Genomic DNA, 18,499 nt, shown 5'->3' with positions numbered 1-18,499 from the left:
TAAAGCAAGCCTCAGGAAGAAAGCATTTTTTTCTTTCTTTTTTAGGGGAGGGGGGTTCTTCAGAAATTACGTCACTCATGGTCTCAAATCTGTGCTGTTCATTCGCTCATTTTTCCCCTAGAGGAAATAATGGACGGGTGTTGACCGTTCCGATGAATAGAATCAATTACTGGTCAAGAAGCCCGTGAAAGAAACATCGAATCAAAGACTGCAACAACCACAGAGCTAAGATGAGAACAACAAATCGTGGATATTACAATGCATCAACGATGGATGAACATTCTATAAAAAAAATGGAGAGAAAATTAGGAAGGTCTGTGCGGATCTCTTATTAAAAGGAGCAACCTCTTTGTCATGATATAACACCTAACGGTCTATAAAACCCGGTTGTTTACTTTAGATCAATGGTCCTAATTAAATGCTCTATTACAGATCCGTTATGTTCTTCGCTATGCATTTCCATTTATTGCATATTCCAAAGACCTTCATTCCCGGCCAACACTGGTAGAGTTAAATGCATGTTCAATTAAAGAGGTCAAAATAATAACACCTTCAAAATGTCCTTCATCGGAGACCACACATAGGGAAACTGTAGTATGAGAAGTGTTCAATATATTTTATATGAATCATTTTATTGAGCATTTTTAGAAAATATAATTTTAAGAAAATCAATCCTGCAATTCCTATGCTATTTTTTCGTAGTAAAAGCAACATTTCGTGAATCGTTTAGCACAACGCCGGAGCCCCATGTTTTTTTCTTCAAAGTATTGAAATAATTGCATAATGATAGGAACACGTCGAGATCGTCTTCTCTCAACTCCCAAAACTGTCTATCATGTAAATATAATGGAATATGATGTTTGAAATAGCGACATAGGCCTATTTGTTTTTTAAATTCGCCAACATTCGTATCAATGTCAAAAGCCTTTGGAAATGTACGTCAAATAAGTATATAATTTTCTATGTTACATGGTTACAATGTGTGTTATCTAACATTTATTTTAGCTGAAATGGTTTTACAATATTCATATTATACTAACCCACGACCTAACTATACGGGAATCAGAACAAAAATATTGTGACGAAGAACAAGTCGAATCGAATGTATATATATTTCTTTACGTCAACAATAGACGACCAAATTTTTTTTTTCAATTTGCATAATTACCATTCTATCCAAACTGACAAAGTATTGTCTTAGAATAGTCATCATAATAAGTATTCAACTATCTTATATAGACAGACATAATAGGAAATGTATTCCGAATCCAACTTATTTGGCCTATATTTCTGCTCAGATCAACTTTATTAATTTCGAATTTGTTAAACATTTTACAACACATTGAATAAATACATGCAATTCAAAATAAAATAAAGTAATTACAGTTATGTACATACATCCTATTGGTATAGATAGTGTATTGAAATTAGGTACATTTGTTAAAAAACCATAGAGGTCTTGTCAAGACAGCTCCCTTTATAACATAAGATTTGATCAACTAATGAAAGCGGAGAAAAAATTCAATGAATATTCTTGGTATAAAAATGAATTGCGTCTTGTACAAATACAAACCCCAGAACAAATACAAGATGTAGAAGAGCAAAATATGGTAAAATATGCTCCATGCAAAAATGTACAGGATGACATTTTATTGATTTTAAATCATTAAATGATTTAAAAAAAAAAAATTTATCCTGGAAAAAACCCACAAATTTTACGACTTTTTTCTCAATTATCTACTACTCAAATCATGGATGCTCAAAACTACCTCCTTTTTCGGGATAACGATCTGAATTATATTTTAACATATATATGTCTAACAACTGGCTTATATTTAAAACAAACTATGACAAGAATTTATCTCTCTCTCTCTCTCTCTCTCTATGTCAATAACAATACCCCAGTATTTTAAATTCGACTTTTTACCAATGGTAAAAAGAGATACCGAAACGGTTTAATGTTTTTGTTAAGTAAAATATTTTGTATATTTCGGAGATAATTAATTCCGTATATTATAGAAGTATTGAAGATTATAATATATAATGTACACTCGTGGATGAGGAAAAACCAGTGTTTTATTTTTTTAGTGAAATGTTGGTTTTAGAATTCAAGCAAAATATATATTGTACGACGAGAAGAAATAACTAATGTTATATCGATATGGCAACGTCTACAAATGGCATTAGGGAATACATTCTTGGACTGGTAGATAGATCAATTCCTTGTATAAATAAACATGTATGAAAATGAGGACGTCTGTTTTGCTGTTTAATTTTTTATTTTTTTTAATGAAAAAAAAATATCGAATTCCAAGACAAAGTTTTACTTATTTTTGTAATGTTTTCTTCATCTAGTATTTTTTCGGGTGAGTCTTATTTTTCAGAGGGGCTATTGACCGCTTCCTGTCATTGGACGTCGAAAGCTCGTCTGTTTGTTTTTGAAGACCACCCTCCAAAACTAATACCGAGCACTCCTCCCACCCAGTGCGTATCAGACCCTAATTATTCACCCATCTGTTCCCTGATTTGTCAGCCAAGAGGCTTGCGAGCGCGTGTGCGATTTGCATAAGCATGACAGGTAGACTTTGAACTGCCATCTCCGCCAATCAGAGCGCTCGTTTCATCTGCGGACACGAGATGTCATTCGCGCACGACACTTGGTTAATTAAAATGTGTCTAGCGGGGCCACTCACGGTACGTTTGGCTTGGGGTGTTCGGTGGCGAGATGGAGCGCTGAGGTCGCTATGAAGGACTGAGAGATGAAAATAGCGGTGATGTCCCCATAGTTGAAAGGGCTCCCCCTTACGAGACAGAAGTAGACATTGGAATGGTCGAACCCTTGGCGAGAGAAAATCACCTGCAAACATACGACTCATCTTCCCCAGCCGACAGAGACACGGCTGGATAGCACGAGAGCACAGCCCGCGACATAACACGCACAACGGCGTGAAAAGAAACAATTCTCCTAAACGCCGATGCTCCATTGATCACAAAAAAGACGGTTGAATTGACACTCGGTGGTGATTTTGCGACAAACACTATATCATCGTCGGCCTTCGAATATTACCTGCCCAGAAACTCCCGTGGAAACTTTTCGGCCGGCTCTCTCCAACACTCCTCGGACTTTATACCGCGAAGCTTCGTCGAACTGGCCGACGACGACGGACTCCGACATCGGCAATTCTTGACCATATCCGTAGTCTTCATCGTAATCATTTCCGTGTGGACAAACATGTTTTTTGACACCCAGTTGTGATAAGTGTTATTCGACGTTCAATCAGCACCCACGGTTTTAATTTTGGTAGATTCATGACAGGATTAGCGACGTAATTAAGTCACTCCTCCCCTTTTCGTCAACAAACAAATCCCAAGGATCTTACCTTTTGCTTTCTACTTGCTATTTTCTTCATCTGCTTGCGGAAACCCCCACCTAGCACCACGCGACTTCACGGCGAAGGATACGGCGTCGACATGGCGCAGGTAAGCGGTTCCTCAGTCCATTTTTACCCCCATTGCATCCTGTTTAAGCCTCGGTAAAACAGAAATCAAAGCTTGGGGCTTTTCTGAAAAGTCACCCAAAAAGATTCGACGCTGAAATCAACTTACAACAATAATATGCAAGAAATTAGGGAATGCGGAAAAAAGTGAAAAGTTGTAATATTTACAGAATTCCATTTGCTAGATTATCTTAGTGTAGGTAGAGTAAAAAGTATCAGTGCAAAGCGAGAAATAAAGAATTAAAATTGATGGGAAAAATGATGTAATTTTGGGAATAGCTATGAGTGTTCTCTGTGAGCAGGGAAATGTTTTGCTGAATCGACGTGACCACAGAGCTCGAGGCACTCCCCCTCTAACTCTCTAAATTTTCTGTGTCCCATTTTCGCCACCACCACCTTCCACCGCAGTAGTTCGATGTCCTGACCGGTACCTATTACGTCCAGACCCCTCACCCTCATCATCCTCACCCACACACTCTCTATCTTCCTCTCTCCATATTTATTGCTGTCTCTCTCCGTCCGCTGGCCAATGACAGAGAATGAACCCTGTGTGATAGGAGGGAGGGGAATGATTGCCTCGGAGCTACTGTCACCGGACAGCCAAACACTCACACTATTCAGGCTTGCCAAGTCAGATCAGTTCCTACCTACCCGCCGACCCCGCAGCACGCCGGGCCGATCACCGTTCTACCTCTTCCCACAGCACCTAGCGATTACCATTATCATTCATTGATATACCTTTTTTTTCTATCCATCATTTGTTGGATTTTTTTTCATCGGGTTCTTCTTTTTTGTACCGACTTGTGATTTTATATCTTCATTTGGATTGTATATATCGACAACATGGCATCGACGGCTGTTTTAACAGTCCCTTCCTTACAGGTTAATATCAAGAATTTATTTTGGTTTGCTGTATTTAGTGTCCATTTATCGACACATTTTCTGGTCTATATGAGCGAGTAAAACTCTCGGCCGTTATTCATTATTATTATGTTTTTTCATAATATGGTGTTTTCTTGAAGTCTGGCCGTTTAACAATTTTCGTCAATTGTCAGTTTTAAGGCGAAATAATGAATGAATTTGGATATTTTATTTTCTCTACTCTTCACGCGACTTTGACTCTACTTGCCAATCCGTTGTGGTGTATATTTGATCAATGTGTGTTTCAAGTGATATTTGGATTGTGATTGTGAATATTTGTACTGATGGATTTTTTTTCTCTCTCTCTCATTTTTTTTTTCCATACAGGAACGTTCGGATTTGATTGCCCACCGGCCGGGATTCAGCACGGCCTCCGTCGGGGGCAACAGCTCGTTCTCGCCGGCGACACGGCTATCGCATACCCCAACAACTACGGACTTCCAACCGCCGTACTTTCCGCCTCCCTACAACATTCCCCAGCCGCAATCCCAGTTGGATTTCCACCACTCGCATGTGAATGCCGATCCTTATTCTCACCTAAATCCTATACATCCCCAGCCACAACACCAATACCAGCTGCATCCCCAACAGAGGACACAACACATGCTTGGTCGCCGGGATGAGGCCGATCATCTCCACCTACAGCACCCCGGTATGCAGCTCCCATCGGCTAGGGACTATTCAGCCGTACGTCGCCCCGATGTTTTAGTACACGGTGGACCCCATGGACTCGCTCCTGAACAAACCGATCTCATGCTACACCATCCCACGGGTTTACACCCCATGGATGACGGCTCGGTAAGTCTTGTTTTTCTTTTTTAACCTTCAGTCGTCGACTTGCCCTTTTTACGGCTCTTATTCACCCTATATCCACCTAAACAATGGAGCTACAACTTAATCCTCGCTTATCCATTATGACCTACATGTGCCTAGCAATAAAATCGATAACCGAAAATCATTACTACTCGGGGATCCATTCATCTTTTTGGAAAAGGAATGTCATTGAAACTATTAGAGGAAACTTTCAACAAACAAGTTCTAACTATACTCATTTATCACTCGTTCACACCAAGAAATATATCTTTAAAATGTAGATGATTATTATGTGAATATAATGAGAAAATGAATTGAATGATATTAAATATGAAAATACACCTGTTTTTATGAGATGGAAGTTCAGTAAAAAAAATTAGGTTAAGGGGAAATGATTCATGATAGTTATCCACCCAATATTTATTACCAATCCAATTTTAGTTATATTTTTACGCCTATGTATGGTACTGATAAATTTGTTTACATTTCATGTTACTTCGTTATTGTCTGTTTATCTCTGAAAATCTTTAAATAGCTTTTTATTTAGCTTCAATTTTCAAGATAATTGTATTGTTTTTTATATGTTTCTCTGGAATACATGCTAGTAGGCCTACATGATTTTTGTAAAATATATTAACATCGAGTGAAGATTCTACAAGATAGGTAAATGATGGTATTCCCGAACTACAGTATTTCAACAAAAAAATGATGAAAATTTTCAGCGAAGTGATGCAGATAACATCCAAGAATTGGTTTAAAAAAGAAGCTATTTTATGCAGGTTTCTTCAATATTTTTCATGGAAGAGAGCAAAGAGTATAATTGAAGAGAAGAATACCATTTTGATGCGGGCAACTTACGGCAGAATTGGTCAATGCCGTTCATTATTAGAAGTTATTACCCTCTATCCGTTTGGGGAGTAATCACACTGAACAATGGCCAATGAACGGGGATATAATAGAGAGGAGATTGTAGATTCGAGGTTGGGGCATGGTGAAAATTATACCCGTATTATTTTTGGTGGTTGCAATTCACGAATTCAATGTCAGTTCCAGGCAAAGGAAATGGAAAGACAAAAAAATACACTGCAGTAAAGGAAGATATTGTGATTAGGGTTTACATTAATAATTTCAGACAAGTCATGAGTTTATTTCACCAAACATTCTATGTTATAGAGCAGCCAGTACGAACTATGCAAGATGGTTTTATATGATTTATGATGACAAATGGAAAACGGATAAACCTCTTATATTAATACCTGGAAATTGGCAAAAGTTTTCGAAAGGTGTCAGTAGGGTTTGAGCATTATTATGAGATAGTTTCAATTGTGAAATAATTTACAAGAAGATGAATATCAAATCGAAAACTATGGTCGGCATAAATTCTGTCATTTACGATTTTTAACATTTCCTGTGATAAGAAAAAGCATTCCTTTTGTCATTTTATAATAGTTATTCATGATCGAGAAAACAAATTGTGAGTCTGCATGACGCCAGTCAGTTTAATGTCGTTCCCTCAAAATATTGTATTGGATTAGTCTTACGACCCCATATATATTTTATGGTAATATTTTTGTCTGGTTATTTTATGCATAGAGCTATTACAGAATGTTTTATGTATGGATTTCGTGAGTTATATGTTACATTCATAATCTCCATGATGCAAACTGTAACAAGCGTCAGGTAGGCAGAATTATTGACATCAGCTAGGGCTCCCCCTCATGGCGGTTAGAAGTTAGCTTGTCCCGAAAACGTGAAAATATAATTTGCTTACACGTTAGTTACTAATAGGCAATATTTACCATCCTCATTCGCGCTATTTACACATTTTATGTAGGATTTGTCTCGCGTTTAAACAATATCTTGTACAACCACTTGCGTTGTTATGTAATGAACTCGAGAACACTTAACCGTTATGTTTGTTTACGAGGCCGAAATCTAACCCTTTACTTTATCATTATGCCGCGTTTTTATCGATTTCTTATATGTTTTCAGTTATCTAAGATACAGTTCGGTTGTACTTTCATCCGCCATAGTCTTGTTTTAATAATTGTTTGAACATTCCAATGAGGTAGGAGATTGATAAGCACTTATCACAAATTAACATCTTGGTGATTTGTATTGAGGGTCGCTTCAAATTTCTTCAAGGATTCAAACCAATAGCAATTGTTGATTCTACTGCTCCGAATATAGAAAGGAAGGATGGAAGATGTTTGTCAAACAATTGCCTGTTTACATAAGGTAGATGATGTAATGTTAATGTCATTTGATCAGAAAATGCATAAATAGGAATTTAGCAGGAGTAGCATTTCTCACTGAAAAATAAACCGAAATACAGACATTAGGCCACTGAACATCACTCTATGCATATAGGTCCCCTACTTATTTGCCATTTTCTAATGTTTTAGTCGACAACCACCCCGTTCCCTTTCTCGGCTAACACATCATTTTAAAACGTCATAATTGTCTCCCTCTTTCTCGCGACTGAGTAAGCAAGAGCGGTCAATACTTGATATTTTCTATTTACAATTCGGATCAATGCCTTTTTGCTTGCTAGGTTGAACAGTCAACGGTCTCTCGCTGCTCCCCAAAACGGCAGAAAATTACCACTTTCCTTCCCAACTCTAGCTGTCCTCCTAAACACATCGGCTAGCTAGGCCTGTAAGAAACCTGTGTAACTGGTGATGAAATGAACTGGCACGAAAGAGGTTGGAAAAAAAATGATTTGTGAAGCGACAATATTTTGAGAAACCAAGTTAAACTTAAAGTGCAGCTCAACCCCGACGCATTTTCTCCGTTCAATATCTTGCCATGAGAGTGATGAGAAAAAATTCTCTTCTTCTCGATCCCTCTTCTTTTATTTTCTCTTTACTCACACGTGTACAAAAAAGTGAATTCCCCGGTGGTATGAAATTTGTAATTGAATGTCCATGGAAACGGTTTTCTGGTAAATTTGTTATGAAAGAATGGTAAATATTGGGAGATCCTGCTTGGGCGGAAGAGAGCTGGAGACGGGAGAATAGTCGCCAATCTCGTAGGGTGACTCTCCTTATTCAGAGAAGAAAATGGGTAAAATAGAATTACAGATTACAAGCCAGCATTAAACACGTTCAAAGTATTGTATTCTGGTCTGGATATTACGTAGAAAGGAAGATGGCAGAGCCATGATGAATAACCCTACACCTGTTTAATAAAACAGTAGAAAAATCAAAACTTAAGAAAACCCCCGATACATCTATGTCTCCAGACCACTAAATTAATGTAAAACTTGTTGAGGGAATTTCATATCTAATTTACACTGACTTTCTTATTATTAGAATGGAAAAAGAAACCATTTTCGTTTTCGAATGAACTCTAAAATGGGCGCCAGCTTACAGGTTTACAGTATCGCCCTAATTATGTGAAAGTGAGTACATTTACTTGAGTGTGCATAATTTCTCACCGACAACATTAGAAGGGAAAGGGGGACTGGAGAAGTCAAAATCACTCCCGCCATTCTGATGTTCACACGATCGACACGTAAATGAAGCCCGCGCCTGGTTGTAAGTTATCCCGAAATAAAAACCTACCAAAATGCTAGCTGTCATCTTGGCAAAGGGGTTGATAAAGCAGTTAAAGCATGCCGTGTCAGTATTATCTTTCCTATCCTCATTCATACGTCTAAATTTGTCGTGCAAAATTAAGAGCGCGCTAGCTTCTGTCACCAAAACCTGCACACGAAAACTCCCATATATTTGTCGCTGATTTTCGTAGGAGGCGTGTAACAGCAAGGAGGGATAATAGGAATACCTTTTTGGTAACAGGGGGTTTCCAACTATCCGTTGATATGATTATTATGCTGTTTTTACGAGCTGTGAAAGGAATAAGTCACCAGCCCTTCGCGCCTCCAGTAATTTCTGACGTTGAACTGTTTTAGCGATGTCGCTGGAAACCCAAGGGGGTACGACAGTATTGCCATAAAATTGTACCATATATTGGTACTGCCTGGCGTAGTGCCTTAACTAGCATTGAGTTATTTATGTTCTTTTGCCCTCAACTATTGCAGTGATTACTTTAGAGGCTTGTAAAACAACATATTGGTGGGCATGGGTGATATATCAACTGAGTATACATGGTATATCGATACTGTTTTAGGGGAGAGCGCTAGGATTTGATTTATGGTAAGCGATCGGGACGGCTCTTAAATATGACTTTCGCTCGCGTGGCAAGTAGTAAAACAATATGATAATGACAGGATACCTTTCAAATCCTCATAACTCACCTTAAACTTGGAGGTATCAGACACATACCTCCATGCATTAAACAGGTCGATGAAGGAAAATGGAAGGGGATGGACGCAAAATGTTTATCTAAATCACCGAGGAAGCTATTACTCTTCTTGTTTAGTTACATATAAGACAAGTAAAGGATTTGAGGATTATATGGAGAATTTGATTCGAGTTTAGAGACAGGAAATGAAACGTTATTTTTTCGTGAGGAAAATTGATTAAATAGAATGTGAAGTTAGAACGTGAAGTTTTGCCGGAGGTCATTATGTGCCGTTTACAGAAATACTTTCATACTCCCCGCAATGGGACCTTTGGTAACATGTTGGGGCATAATTACATTCACATATTTTGTCGAATGATTTGTAAATAGATCATATTTTCACGATTAAAAATGCCACAAATGCCATATAATGTGATTTTGCAAAGACACAGGAGTGAATTTGTGCTCCTTTTTTTAAGTTCAGAATTTAGTTATACTTATAAACAAGGCATATCATTATACTTTGGCCCTCAGGCGTGTCCGACCCTCCTCCCCCACACACACACACGCACACACTTCCTTACCAAGAGTAAATATACAGCCCTACATCATACATGTACATGATTTTTGTAAAAAGAAATGTATCACTATTTTTTTTATGTTGTACATTATGTTTATTAATAATTTCTGTTGGAAAAATGCTGAAATAAAATCAAATGAAATCAAATGTAGTCTCATTTGAAATTAACCTCGCGTTAAGAAATGAAAGAGGCGTTGACGCAATAATTAAGTCAACTTATATATTGATATTTTCTTTCGATTATTTTTTGGATGTTTCTTTCGATAATTCTTTATGAATTTGCGATAATTTATGAACAATTTTTTGGACTGTAATGTTTGTCTAGGAATAGATCCACATTCCATGATGAATGTATTCAGCTTGGAATGTATATTTCACGTTTTATTTCCAGAGGGATGTATGATCATGTTTATCATGACTTTGTGTGTGGTATTCAGTTTGTGATTACTAAACAGACATTAGACAGTTTGAGCTCCCATTTCCGATTGCCGATTCGTGATTATTTTAACAGCTCTCAAAAATCTATAAAAAGAGTATATCAATATTGGAAAATGCAAGTGAAATATTTGTTTTCTTCGATATGAAAATATACAAATGTTGTAGCTTAAGAAATAGGTCTGAACCTTCGAAAAAAAAATTGATGTAGCTCTATGTTAAATTGGTTTACATTTAATTGATATTACAAATTTATTTTGATGCATCCTTTATTATAAAAAAAACGAAATATTTTATTCATGTTGTTTTAAAATTATTACATTTTAGCATACACATTGACAGTATACGCCTGTGTTTATTGAATGTTTAACCAAATGGAAATATAAAAGAAAATGAAAGGGAGAAGTGCATGTGAAATAAAGGTGAGCATGGCTCTAGCACGGAAATGAGTAATGAACATGACATTCGAAACTACAAAATAACGAAACAGTGGTTCATTTTTTGTTTGGGGGGCAGTCGTTATGCAGCCAAATACGAAGCTCAAGTCTTTTCTTATAACTATTTTCAAATAAAAATAGTTATCATTATTTTAATTCATCATGTTCATCATACACTGGCAAATCGGGTGGAACATGTTAATTATTTTGCATAGTATGAGGGGGAAATGATTGAGTAGAAGAACGACATAAACAATAACTCTATAAAAGCAGCGAAGGCCAGCGCCTTGCTATGTGCACAAATTCGAAATTATAACAGATAGAAGTAATTAGACATCCTAAAGTAAGGGAAATGCTTCAGAACATTAATTAAAATCACAGATTGTTTAGTTAAAGTAGCTGAACGAAATGTAAATGATATGGCTTTGTCGTGATTTTTTTTAATACAAACTTTTATAGTAAACATTGCTGAATAAACCTATGAATTTGATGATGTAAATTATGTCATATTTAACCAAAACGAAATGTCATTGAAGAGGTAACATTGAGGGGGAATTATGCCGATATATGATATTTTATTAATTCATTTATTCATTTATTTCAGTGAAAAGATTGGATAATAGCAACAGCAATAACAATACAACCCTCGGGCTAATATATAAACAAAGGAAATATACTTACTTTATTAAAGCACATTAATTGAAATGTTTCATAAAACAGTCATTTTTTTCAGGTTTGATGGGGTTTTCTTAACGACTAGATTTAATTTGTTTTATACAAGACCATTCCAAGGTCAGATGAAGGGTATCCCCAGTCCCATTCGTTCAAAACCGCGTATGGTTACTTTGGTCGACTAAATAACCATGTCAACTTGGTCATGCACGGCGTAGCATGTAGCGTGTAAATGGATAATATATTGTGGTTGTGAGTTCGATTAAATACTATAAAGGAGTCGTGGCCATTTAGTTAATGAGCGCAGAGGGGGAAAAAAACTCGCTGGTAGGGGAAGACGAACACGGATTCGCCGATCAGTGCTTATTACTGGTATGAGTAATGCTCTTTATGATGATGGGGAGACATGATGATGGGCTAAAGACGGAGAAAATATAAAAAAATGGGAAAAGGGATAAGGGATAAAGGTTTGAGGAAGGGAGAGAGACGAGCTGTGTGAAAGCTGAGGGGAAAGTCGTGTTTTCCTTAGCGAGACAGGTGGCTTGCCTCATAAAACGGATAATAGTACGTTTAAGATGATTCCTTTTTCTACCGTATCATCATTTACGGGCGAAAATGCAATCATGCATTGTTAGGTCGCATTTATGCAAAGTATATCGAGCTCTCTCTTTCTCCCTCGTAAAAACACCATCATCTATGCAAAATGCACTCACATGATACCCTTACTGACTGCCACATGGTTGGCGTACTGGCCAGGATTATTATAACAACGGTTGATTTATACTTAAGAGACGTTAATGAATTATAAGGATCATCCATAAAATATATATCTCACTTCTGTGTATGGTCATCAGGAGGGAAACATTGACACGAAAAGTTGATAGTACAGATTGAAATATATATACATACATATATATGTATATATATATATATATATATATATATATATATATATATATTTATATATATATAAATGAAGGTCCTGCGTCGGTTATGGTAGTATAAAGCAAAATACAAGGTGAATAAAACAACCGTAGATAGAAAAAAAAAATATATATATATAAATATATATATATATATATATTTAGTGTTGTAACAAAAATAGAGTTTATTGGAAATTCATACAGTTTTTGAATCAGTTTGTGTGTGGGTGTGGGAAGGCTGGGGGGGGATGGGGTTCTATACTATACTATACTATACTATACTATACTATACTATACTATACTATATTATACTATACTATACTAGTATGTACATGTACATCCAACCACAGGATTATTGTTTAGTTATATTGGGTATGCTATAGAAATATTTGTCGTTTCCTCCATGATTAGAATAGAAATATGTAGAAATGTATGTATTCATATTTTTAATAAGCAATATGGGTATTATTGAGCCGGGTTGAATTCAAGATAATTTGATATGCAGAGGATTTTCAAAATGGCGCTCTTTGCAAAAAAAAAAAGTGCCACTCTACAATACAGGTATGGTTGTCTGTATCTAACGCGATGGCAGTGTGATCAGCACACAATGTAGCCCACACTCCAAAAATAGTGTTCAAGTATTAAAAGGGCAGTATTACCAGGCGAAAGCGATCCATTCTTAAGAAATATGCACTCTATTTCAGCTTTTCATTTTTCCTCGCAACCGTACGAGGCTGCAGCAGTGTCGTCTGCACTCCCAGTCATTGATGTTGCCGCTAAGTTTGCGGACTGCTTGTTGACAATCCCCATGCCCGAATTGCGACCGGAGTTTGCCCGGCCAGATTCGGTTACTTGCTGTACAGTTCACAGCTAAAGGCTTACCCGTCACATATTATAGGGTGAGCACAGAGGAAATTTGGTGTAAAGACCACTCAGAACTCTGTACAGAAAATCCCCCTAAACTGAATATATTTCATGTGGAGATGATATGGCATTTGTAAGAACGAGGTCTGTTGGGAACCGGGACGAGAGGTTAAATAATTTTGCAAGTATAGTATTATAATATTTCACCATGTTTACGTGCAATACACATTTACAGGTAGATAATTGTACACAGGACTATTTAGTGATTTATGAATCTTCACGGTACAATCAGGGAATTTACCAAACAGCTAGTTTACTTGTCTCTCTATACCTGTGTAATCATACTTATTATCGCAGATAAATGAACAGATATTTCGCAATGAAAATTTGAGACAGGCTGTTCAATGATGACATTATTCAATTAATTTGTAGTTGTAAAATTATCTGTATTATTCTTATAAATAATATACATAATAATCAAACTATGTCTTATTAGTTAATTGTTCCTATATGATATCACAACCTAGTGTTGTCTGTGATAAACTTATTACTTAACACAAGCCTTACAAGGTAAAAATGATTGACATTCGGTAAGTGAGGAAAACAATGATAATTGAGAAAAAAAGGTCACAAACTTGGAATTAAAACAACTGCATACGTACAATTGTGATAATCGAAATTATCTAGGATGCGATTCATTATGTCGAAATGCAGTTAAATAATCCTTCTTGAAAAAGAGAAAAAATAAGATATTTTGCAAAATAGAGAAACGTGTCTTGAAATCGTTCTTTTCTCTTTTTTTAAGGGGGGGGGGGTGTCCGGGGATTATGTTGTCGATATATTTTAAACCTTTTTGTGAAAAAAATGCAGACATTCCGAAGCTGAATCATCCAGTAGTGGGGCCGCTTCCGTCTCTTTACATCAAAGAATGTTTGTGATCGGTCTGTAGCAAAAGGGATATCATTCTAGTCATGACCTCTTTCTATCCGTATAGGTAATACAAAGTATTCCGAAAGTGTGATCCATCCTTGAAAGTATTGACTTTTTGATAGTTTTGCATTTAATTTTGTTTGGGGACAGATGGGTTAATTCACAATTGCCTGATATAGTATTCAACAAATTTGGCCTGCAAATTGTATATTAGTTTATTTCATCATAAACTTTTTGTTGGGATAAAATGTTTAGTTGATATTATTGAAGTTGAATTCTGGAAATAGGCGCTTAAATAAAGAACAGCTTATGTGACTGTTATGGATTTTTTTTTCAATGTACATCGACTTTCTTCACTATTATTATTATCTAATACTCAACTGAAATTTTGCTCAATTTTGAAGCATACATTATTAGACAGCGAACAAATATGTGCGGGTTATTCGATGGAAAACTTTTGGGGCTCAAACGAACATGCATTTGGAAGAAAATATTTCATAATAAGCTTGGATACATTAACTGTAAAGCATGGATTTGTCCATTTTGACATGTTTTATTTCTGCGTTAGACTGTATAGCCTAACCATTTACATTTTGCTTAAAATCATATGACTTCTTAATTCTGAGTCTATGATTGTCGTGATTATGGAAAGAATGACTGTATAGAAATATTCCATTATATAGTCAAGTTATTGCTCACGAATTCGTCTTAGACAAAAGGTTGACAAGGACAGTTTAACCTTGACTCTGAAAGAACGTCAAAAATAAGAAAGGCATTAATACGAAAGGTGTCTGGCAGAAGTATCAACTGTCATTCTAATATAATCATGACGATATGTCATAAATAGCACTTGTTGCTAAGGTTAGAACTTCTTGAGGACGGGGGCTCAGGCTTTTAGAATAGGCGATGGTGTGAAGTATACTGAGAACATAAGGAAATATTCTAAAGTTATAGCAACATAATTATGCATAGGTCTACTCAATCATGCTGCGATGTCTGGGTTGGGGGGGGGGGGGAGGAAGAGGTTGGCGAAGGCAACATTCATGGGGAATGATGTGGGAATTAGCTCTTTTTTAAGGGACATTCTTATTTGGCATTCGCATTTGCTGATCTATTTTTTTTTTCTAACCAGAAAGAAATTTTAAGAGATCTCATTTCGTACACAATATTTTTTTTTATATATTGATTGATATATTTCCCCATCATGATCATTATTGTCGAGTGCATAATATCGGGCTCCTTCTCAGTGGTCCAACGTAAGTTCATGGAGCAAATGTGTCAGTATTCAAAAGCGATTACCGATAACCCGTAAGGGGTGTGAAATACAGGAAACCCCGCGAAAATTTCAAGTCTACCAAATGTACTTTCAAGTATGACCAATTAGTCGAAAATTGAAGTGGCGGGCACAGATTTCAGACTCATCACTTCTCGTCACATTTTCACGGACTAAGCAGGTAGATATTACGTGACAGATAACAAATGGTCATGTGTGTACCTCACTGACAGAACCTGACCGGAGTTGACGCACAGTGGTGGAAAAGAGCCTTAAAAGCAAGAGGGGTAACATTGACAAATTACTAGGGGGAATGGTAATACCACGGTAATGATGAAAGTAGAAAACAGAGATTCTAAGTATGTATACATGATAGTAGATCGCCTCGTTCATCTGTCAGTAAGGTGAAAATGTGGTATAGCTAGACAAATATATATATGCCTACTCTTCAACAGGGGGAAGGGGAAGGTCGAAATAACATACACACTTAGTATGCATAGGGTTTTCAAGAGCAAATCTAAAAGTATGAAAACTACAGGGAAGAAGTATGTGACAGCTTTAAAAGAGAAAAAAGTCGCATTTACCGATATGAACGGCTGCATCGATTCCTGGAAAAATGCAACGTGCTGAATATGTATACTGGTAGTGGTGTGGTATATTTTGCACATAATTTTGAACATTTTTTTAACAATAGTTACGTGTCAAGTGCATAACCACGTGTGACGAGTTTCTGTCACTTCAATGTGATAAGTTTAAAATGTGTTAATTGTTATTGACAATGGTTTCAGTATTTCATTAAAATTAAGAACGTTAATTCTGATAATAAAAAAATCATTATATATTTATTTCCTTATTATTTTTTTTTTGCTTTTCCATTTTTTTTTAGTGCGCTAATTGATTTCATATTCTTTAGGGGTTATTTTCTCCCCTTTTTCATCATAATGATAATACATAGCTGTAAAAACGCACAACGATTTCTATTATTCTGTGCAAAAGGGCCTGTCCAGTCTTTCCTGAAGTTCGTGAAGATAGAGAGTTCGAAGGGTCATTATCCACTTCGAAATTAGGACCAGGTTGTGATAATGTAGAAAATAGAATATAGCCCAAGGTCTTGTCTTGAAAGTTGCAAAAGTTTGCAAAAGCACAAGATTTTCCATTATGGTTATGATTTCCTCCCATCTCTTGCCTTTTACAATCCTACGTATATTGCTAAACAAGGGGGGAAGATATTATTCTTTGTGAACCTTGCGTGGATTTCATTTTATAGTTGTGCGTTTTGTCTTGTGTCTTGAGGCCCGGAAGCCTCCCTGATCCTTTCTTGAGATAAACCTGACAACATTCACCAATACTTGAGGACTGCCCCTCCCTATTCCCTTCACCCCTCCCCCCCCTCTCGAACCTACCCCACCCCAGTTCTCTCACTCTTTCTCTCTCTCCCTCTATCTCTGCATATGTATGTGCTGTGTTTGTGTGTATAATGTAGATTTTCATATATTTGCCAAATGCTAGTTTTAACACTAAGAAGTCTGCAGTTGGTACACATGATAAAATAATATTTTAAAGTTTTATTAAAATATGTTGCAAATATGTATATCTACATATCCCGTTCTGCAAAAAGGAATAACAGAAAACGAGAAGATCTGACACACTAGTTTATGATAGTGACACACGTGATTATTATCTAGGCCAATATATTATTTTGTAGGCCTTTATGAAAGTTTAAGCCATGGTTACAATGGATCATCCTGCGTTTCGTCGTGCCATGACAGAAAGTAAAACATGACAGCTTAGAATTCCAAATTTCATCCTTGTCTGCCGTCTATTTGCGAGAGTTAACGAATTGAAAAGAGCTACCCAGCACGGTCGAAGAACTTGAACTGGTCCAAGTCTAGCAATAGAAGACCACGTTCAAGAGTTCAGACGTGGTACGAGGGTGTGTTCGCATTGCACGATGAGGGCGTCACATTCAGGACGATTCCGTAGTTGAACTGGTTGGCGGATATGGTGAGTGACGCGGTCGGGAAGTCGGTACTTAACGTCGATATCTCGACCACGATTGACCGGTTAATGGGCTTCTTCCTCGGGGTTTGAAAGCTAGACTACTGTGTCCTCAATTCACTGATCACCGTGATCAAGTCCAATAAGTCCCGGTGGCAAGGCGATACCTCTTATCATAATCCACGCCAAATTTGCGGCTGAGGTCTTGAATTGAATCTCAGGAGGGGGTCCGAAGTCAGTGCTAGATGCTTGCCGAGTTTGAAGGGAACGATAACATAAGAGGAATGGAAGATACGATGGAAGGGTAGCATCTCGTCGATTGGGGAATGAATGAAGCATCGATGGGGGAAGAGATCGGGATGGAGATGTAAAAGTTGAGAAGAGCAGAACGCAAGGACCAGCAAACAAGCCTTGGTATTATTGTCCACTGGATTCCCCTGCTTGGAAAGATTGTTAGAAGGGAAGGGGAGGTCGTTGCCCCTTCCAATCAAAGGCTCATTAAAACATGGCACAAAGAAGGCTTGAAAACCACATCAACAAGTGCAATGAAGTGAACAAATCGGACTCCAAGCGGTCACCATTACTGGGCTGGTTCCTTACTTTTGATAGAATCCGAATCATTCAGAACTCTGAAATTTCACTTCCTCAAAATAAAACTTGGATCTTAATTTAGAGCTAACACAGTTTGGCGGGCAACCTACTGGAAGTAAAACTGAATAAATAGAGACTATATTAGCTACGATCATTAAAATCACGATATCAGAAACCATAAAGGGTATTGAGAGCATAATTTTTGAGAGAGTGAAAACAGCATTGACTTGTGACCTACGTGCCCCTGAAAAGCGGGGCTTCGTCCCACAATGACCTGGAATAACCTAGTATAGCCATTGGTAGACTAGAGCCCAGCCTGT

General features: G+C 37.0%; 1 protein-coding gene across 2 annotated transcripts; it reads left to right on the top strand.

Annotated features, from left to right (window-relative positions):
* The first annotated feature begins 2,663 nt into the window (after positions 1-2,663).
* Positions 2,664-10,863, top strand: LOC129280977 (transcription factor AP-2-beta-like). Of its 2 annotated transcripts, none has more exons than XM_054916970.2 (2): positions 2,664-3,480; positions 4,746-10,863. In XM_054916970.2, exons 1-2 carry the CDS (start codon positions 3,472-3,474, stop codon positions 5,238-5,240), a joined length of 504 nt encoding a protein of 167 aa, XP_054772945.1. In that variant the 5' UTR covers positions 2,664-3,471; the 3' UTR covers positions 5,241-10,863. The 2 variants fall into 2 exon arrangements, with proteins under 2 accessions (XP_054772945.1, XP_054772944.1); XM_054916969.2 differs by lacking the exon at positions 2,664-3,480 and adding an exon at positions 4,026-4,379 and having other exon boundaries at positions 4,746-5,268.
* The last annotated feature ends 7,636 nt before the right edge of the window (positions 10,864-18,499 follow it).

Source organism: Lytechinus pictus, chromosome 17, assembly GCF_037042905.1.
Source record: "Lytechinus pictus isolate F3 Inbred chromosome 17, Lp3.0, whole genome shotgun sequence".
Lineage (NCBI taxonomy): Eukaryota > Metazoa > Echinodermata > Echinoidea > Temnopleuroida > Toxopneustidae > Lytechinus > Lytechinus pictus.
This window is presented reverse-complemented; position numbering and strand designations above follow the sequence as displayed.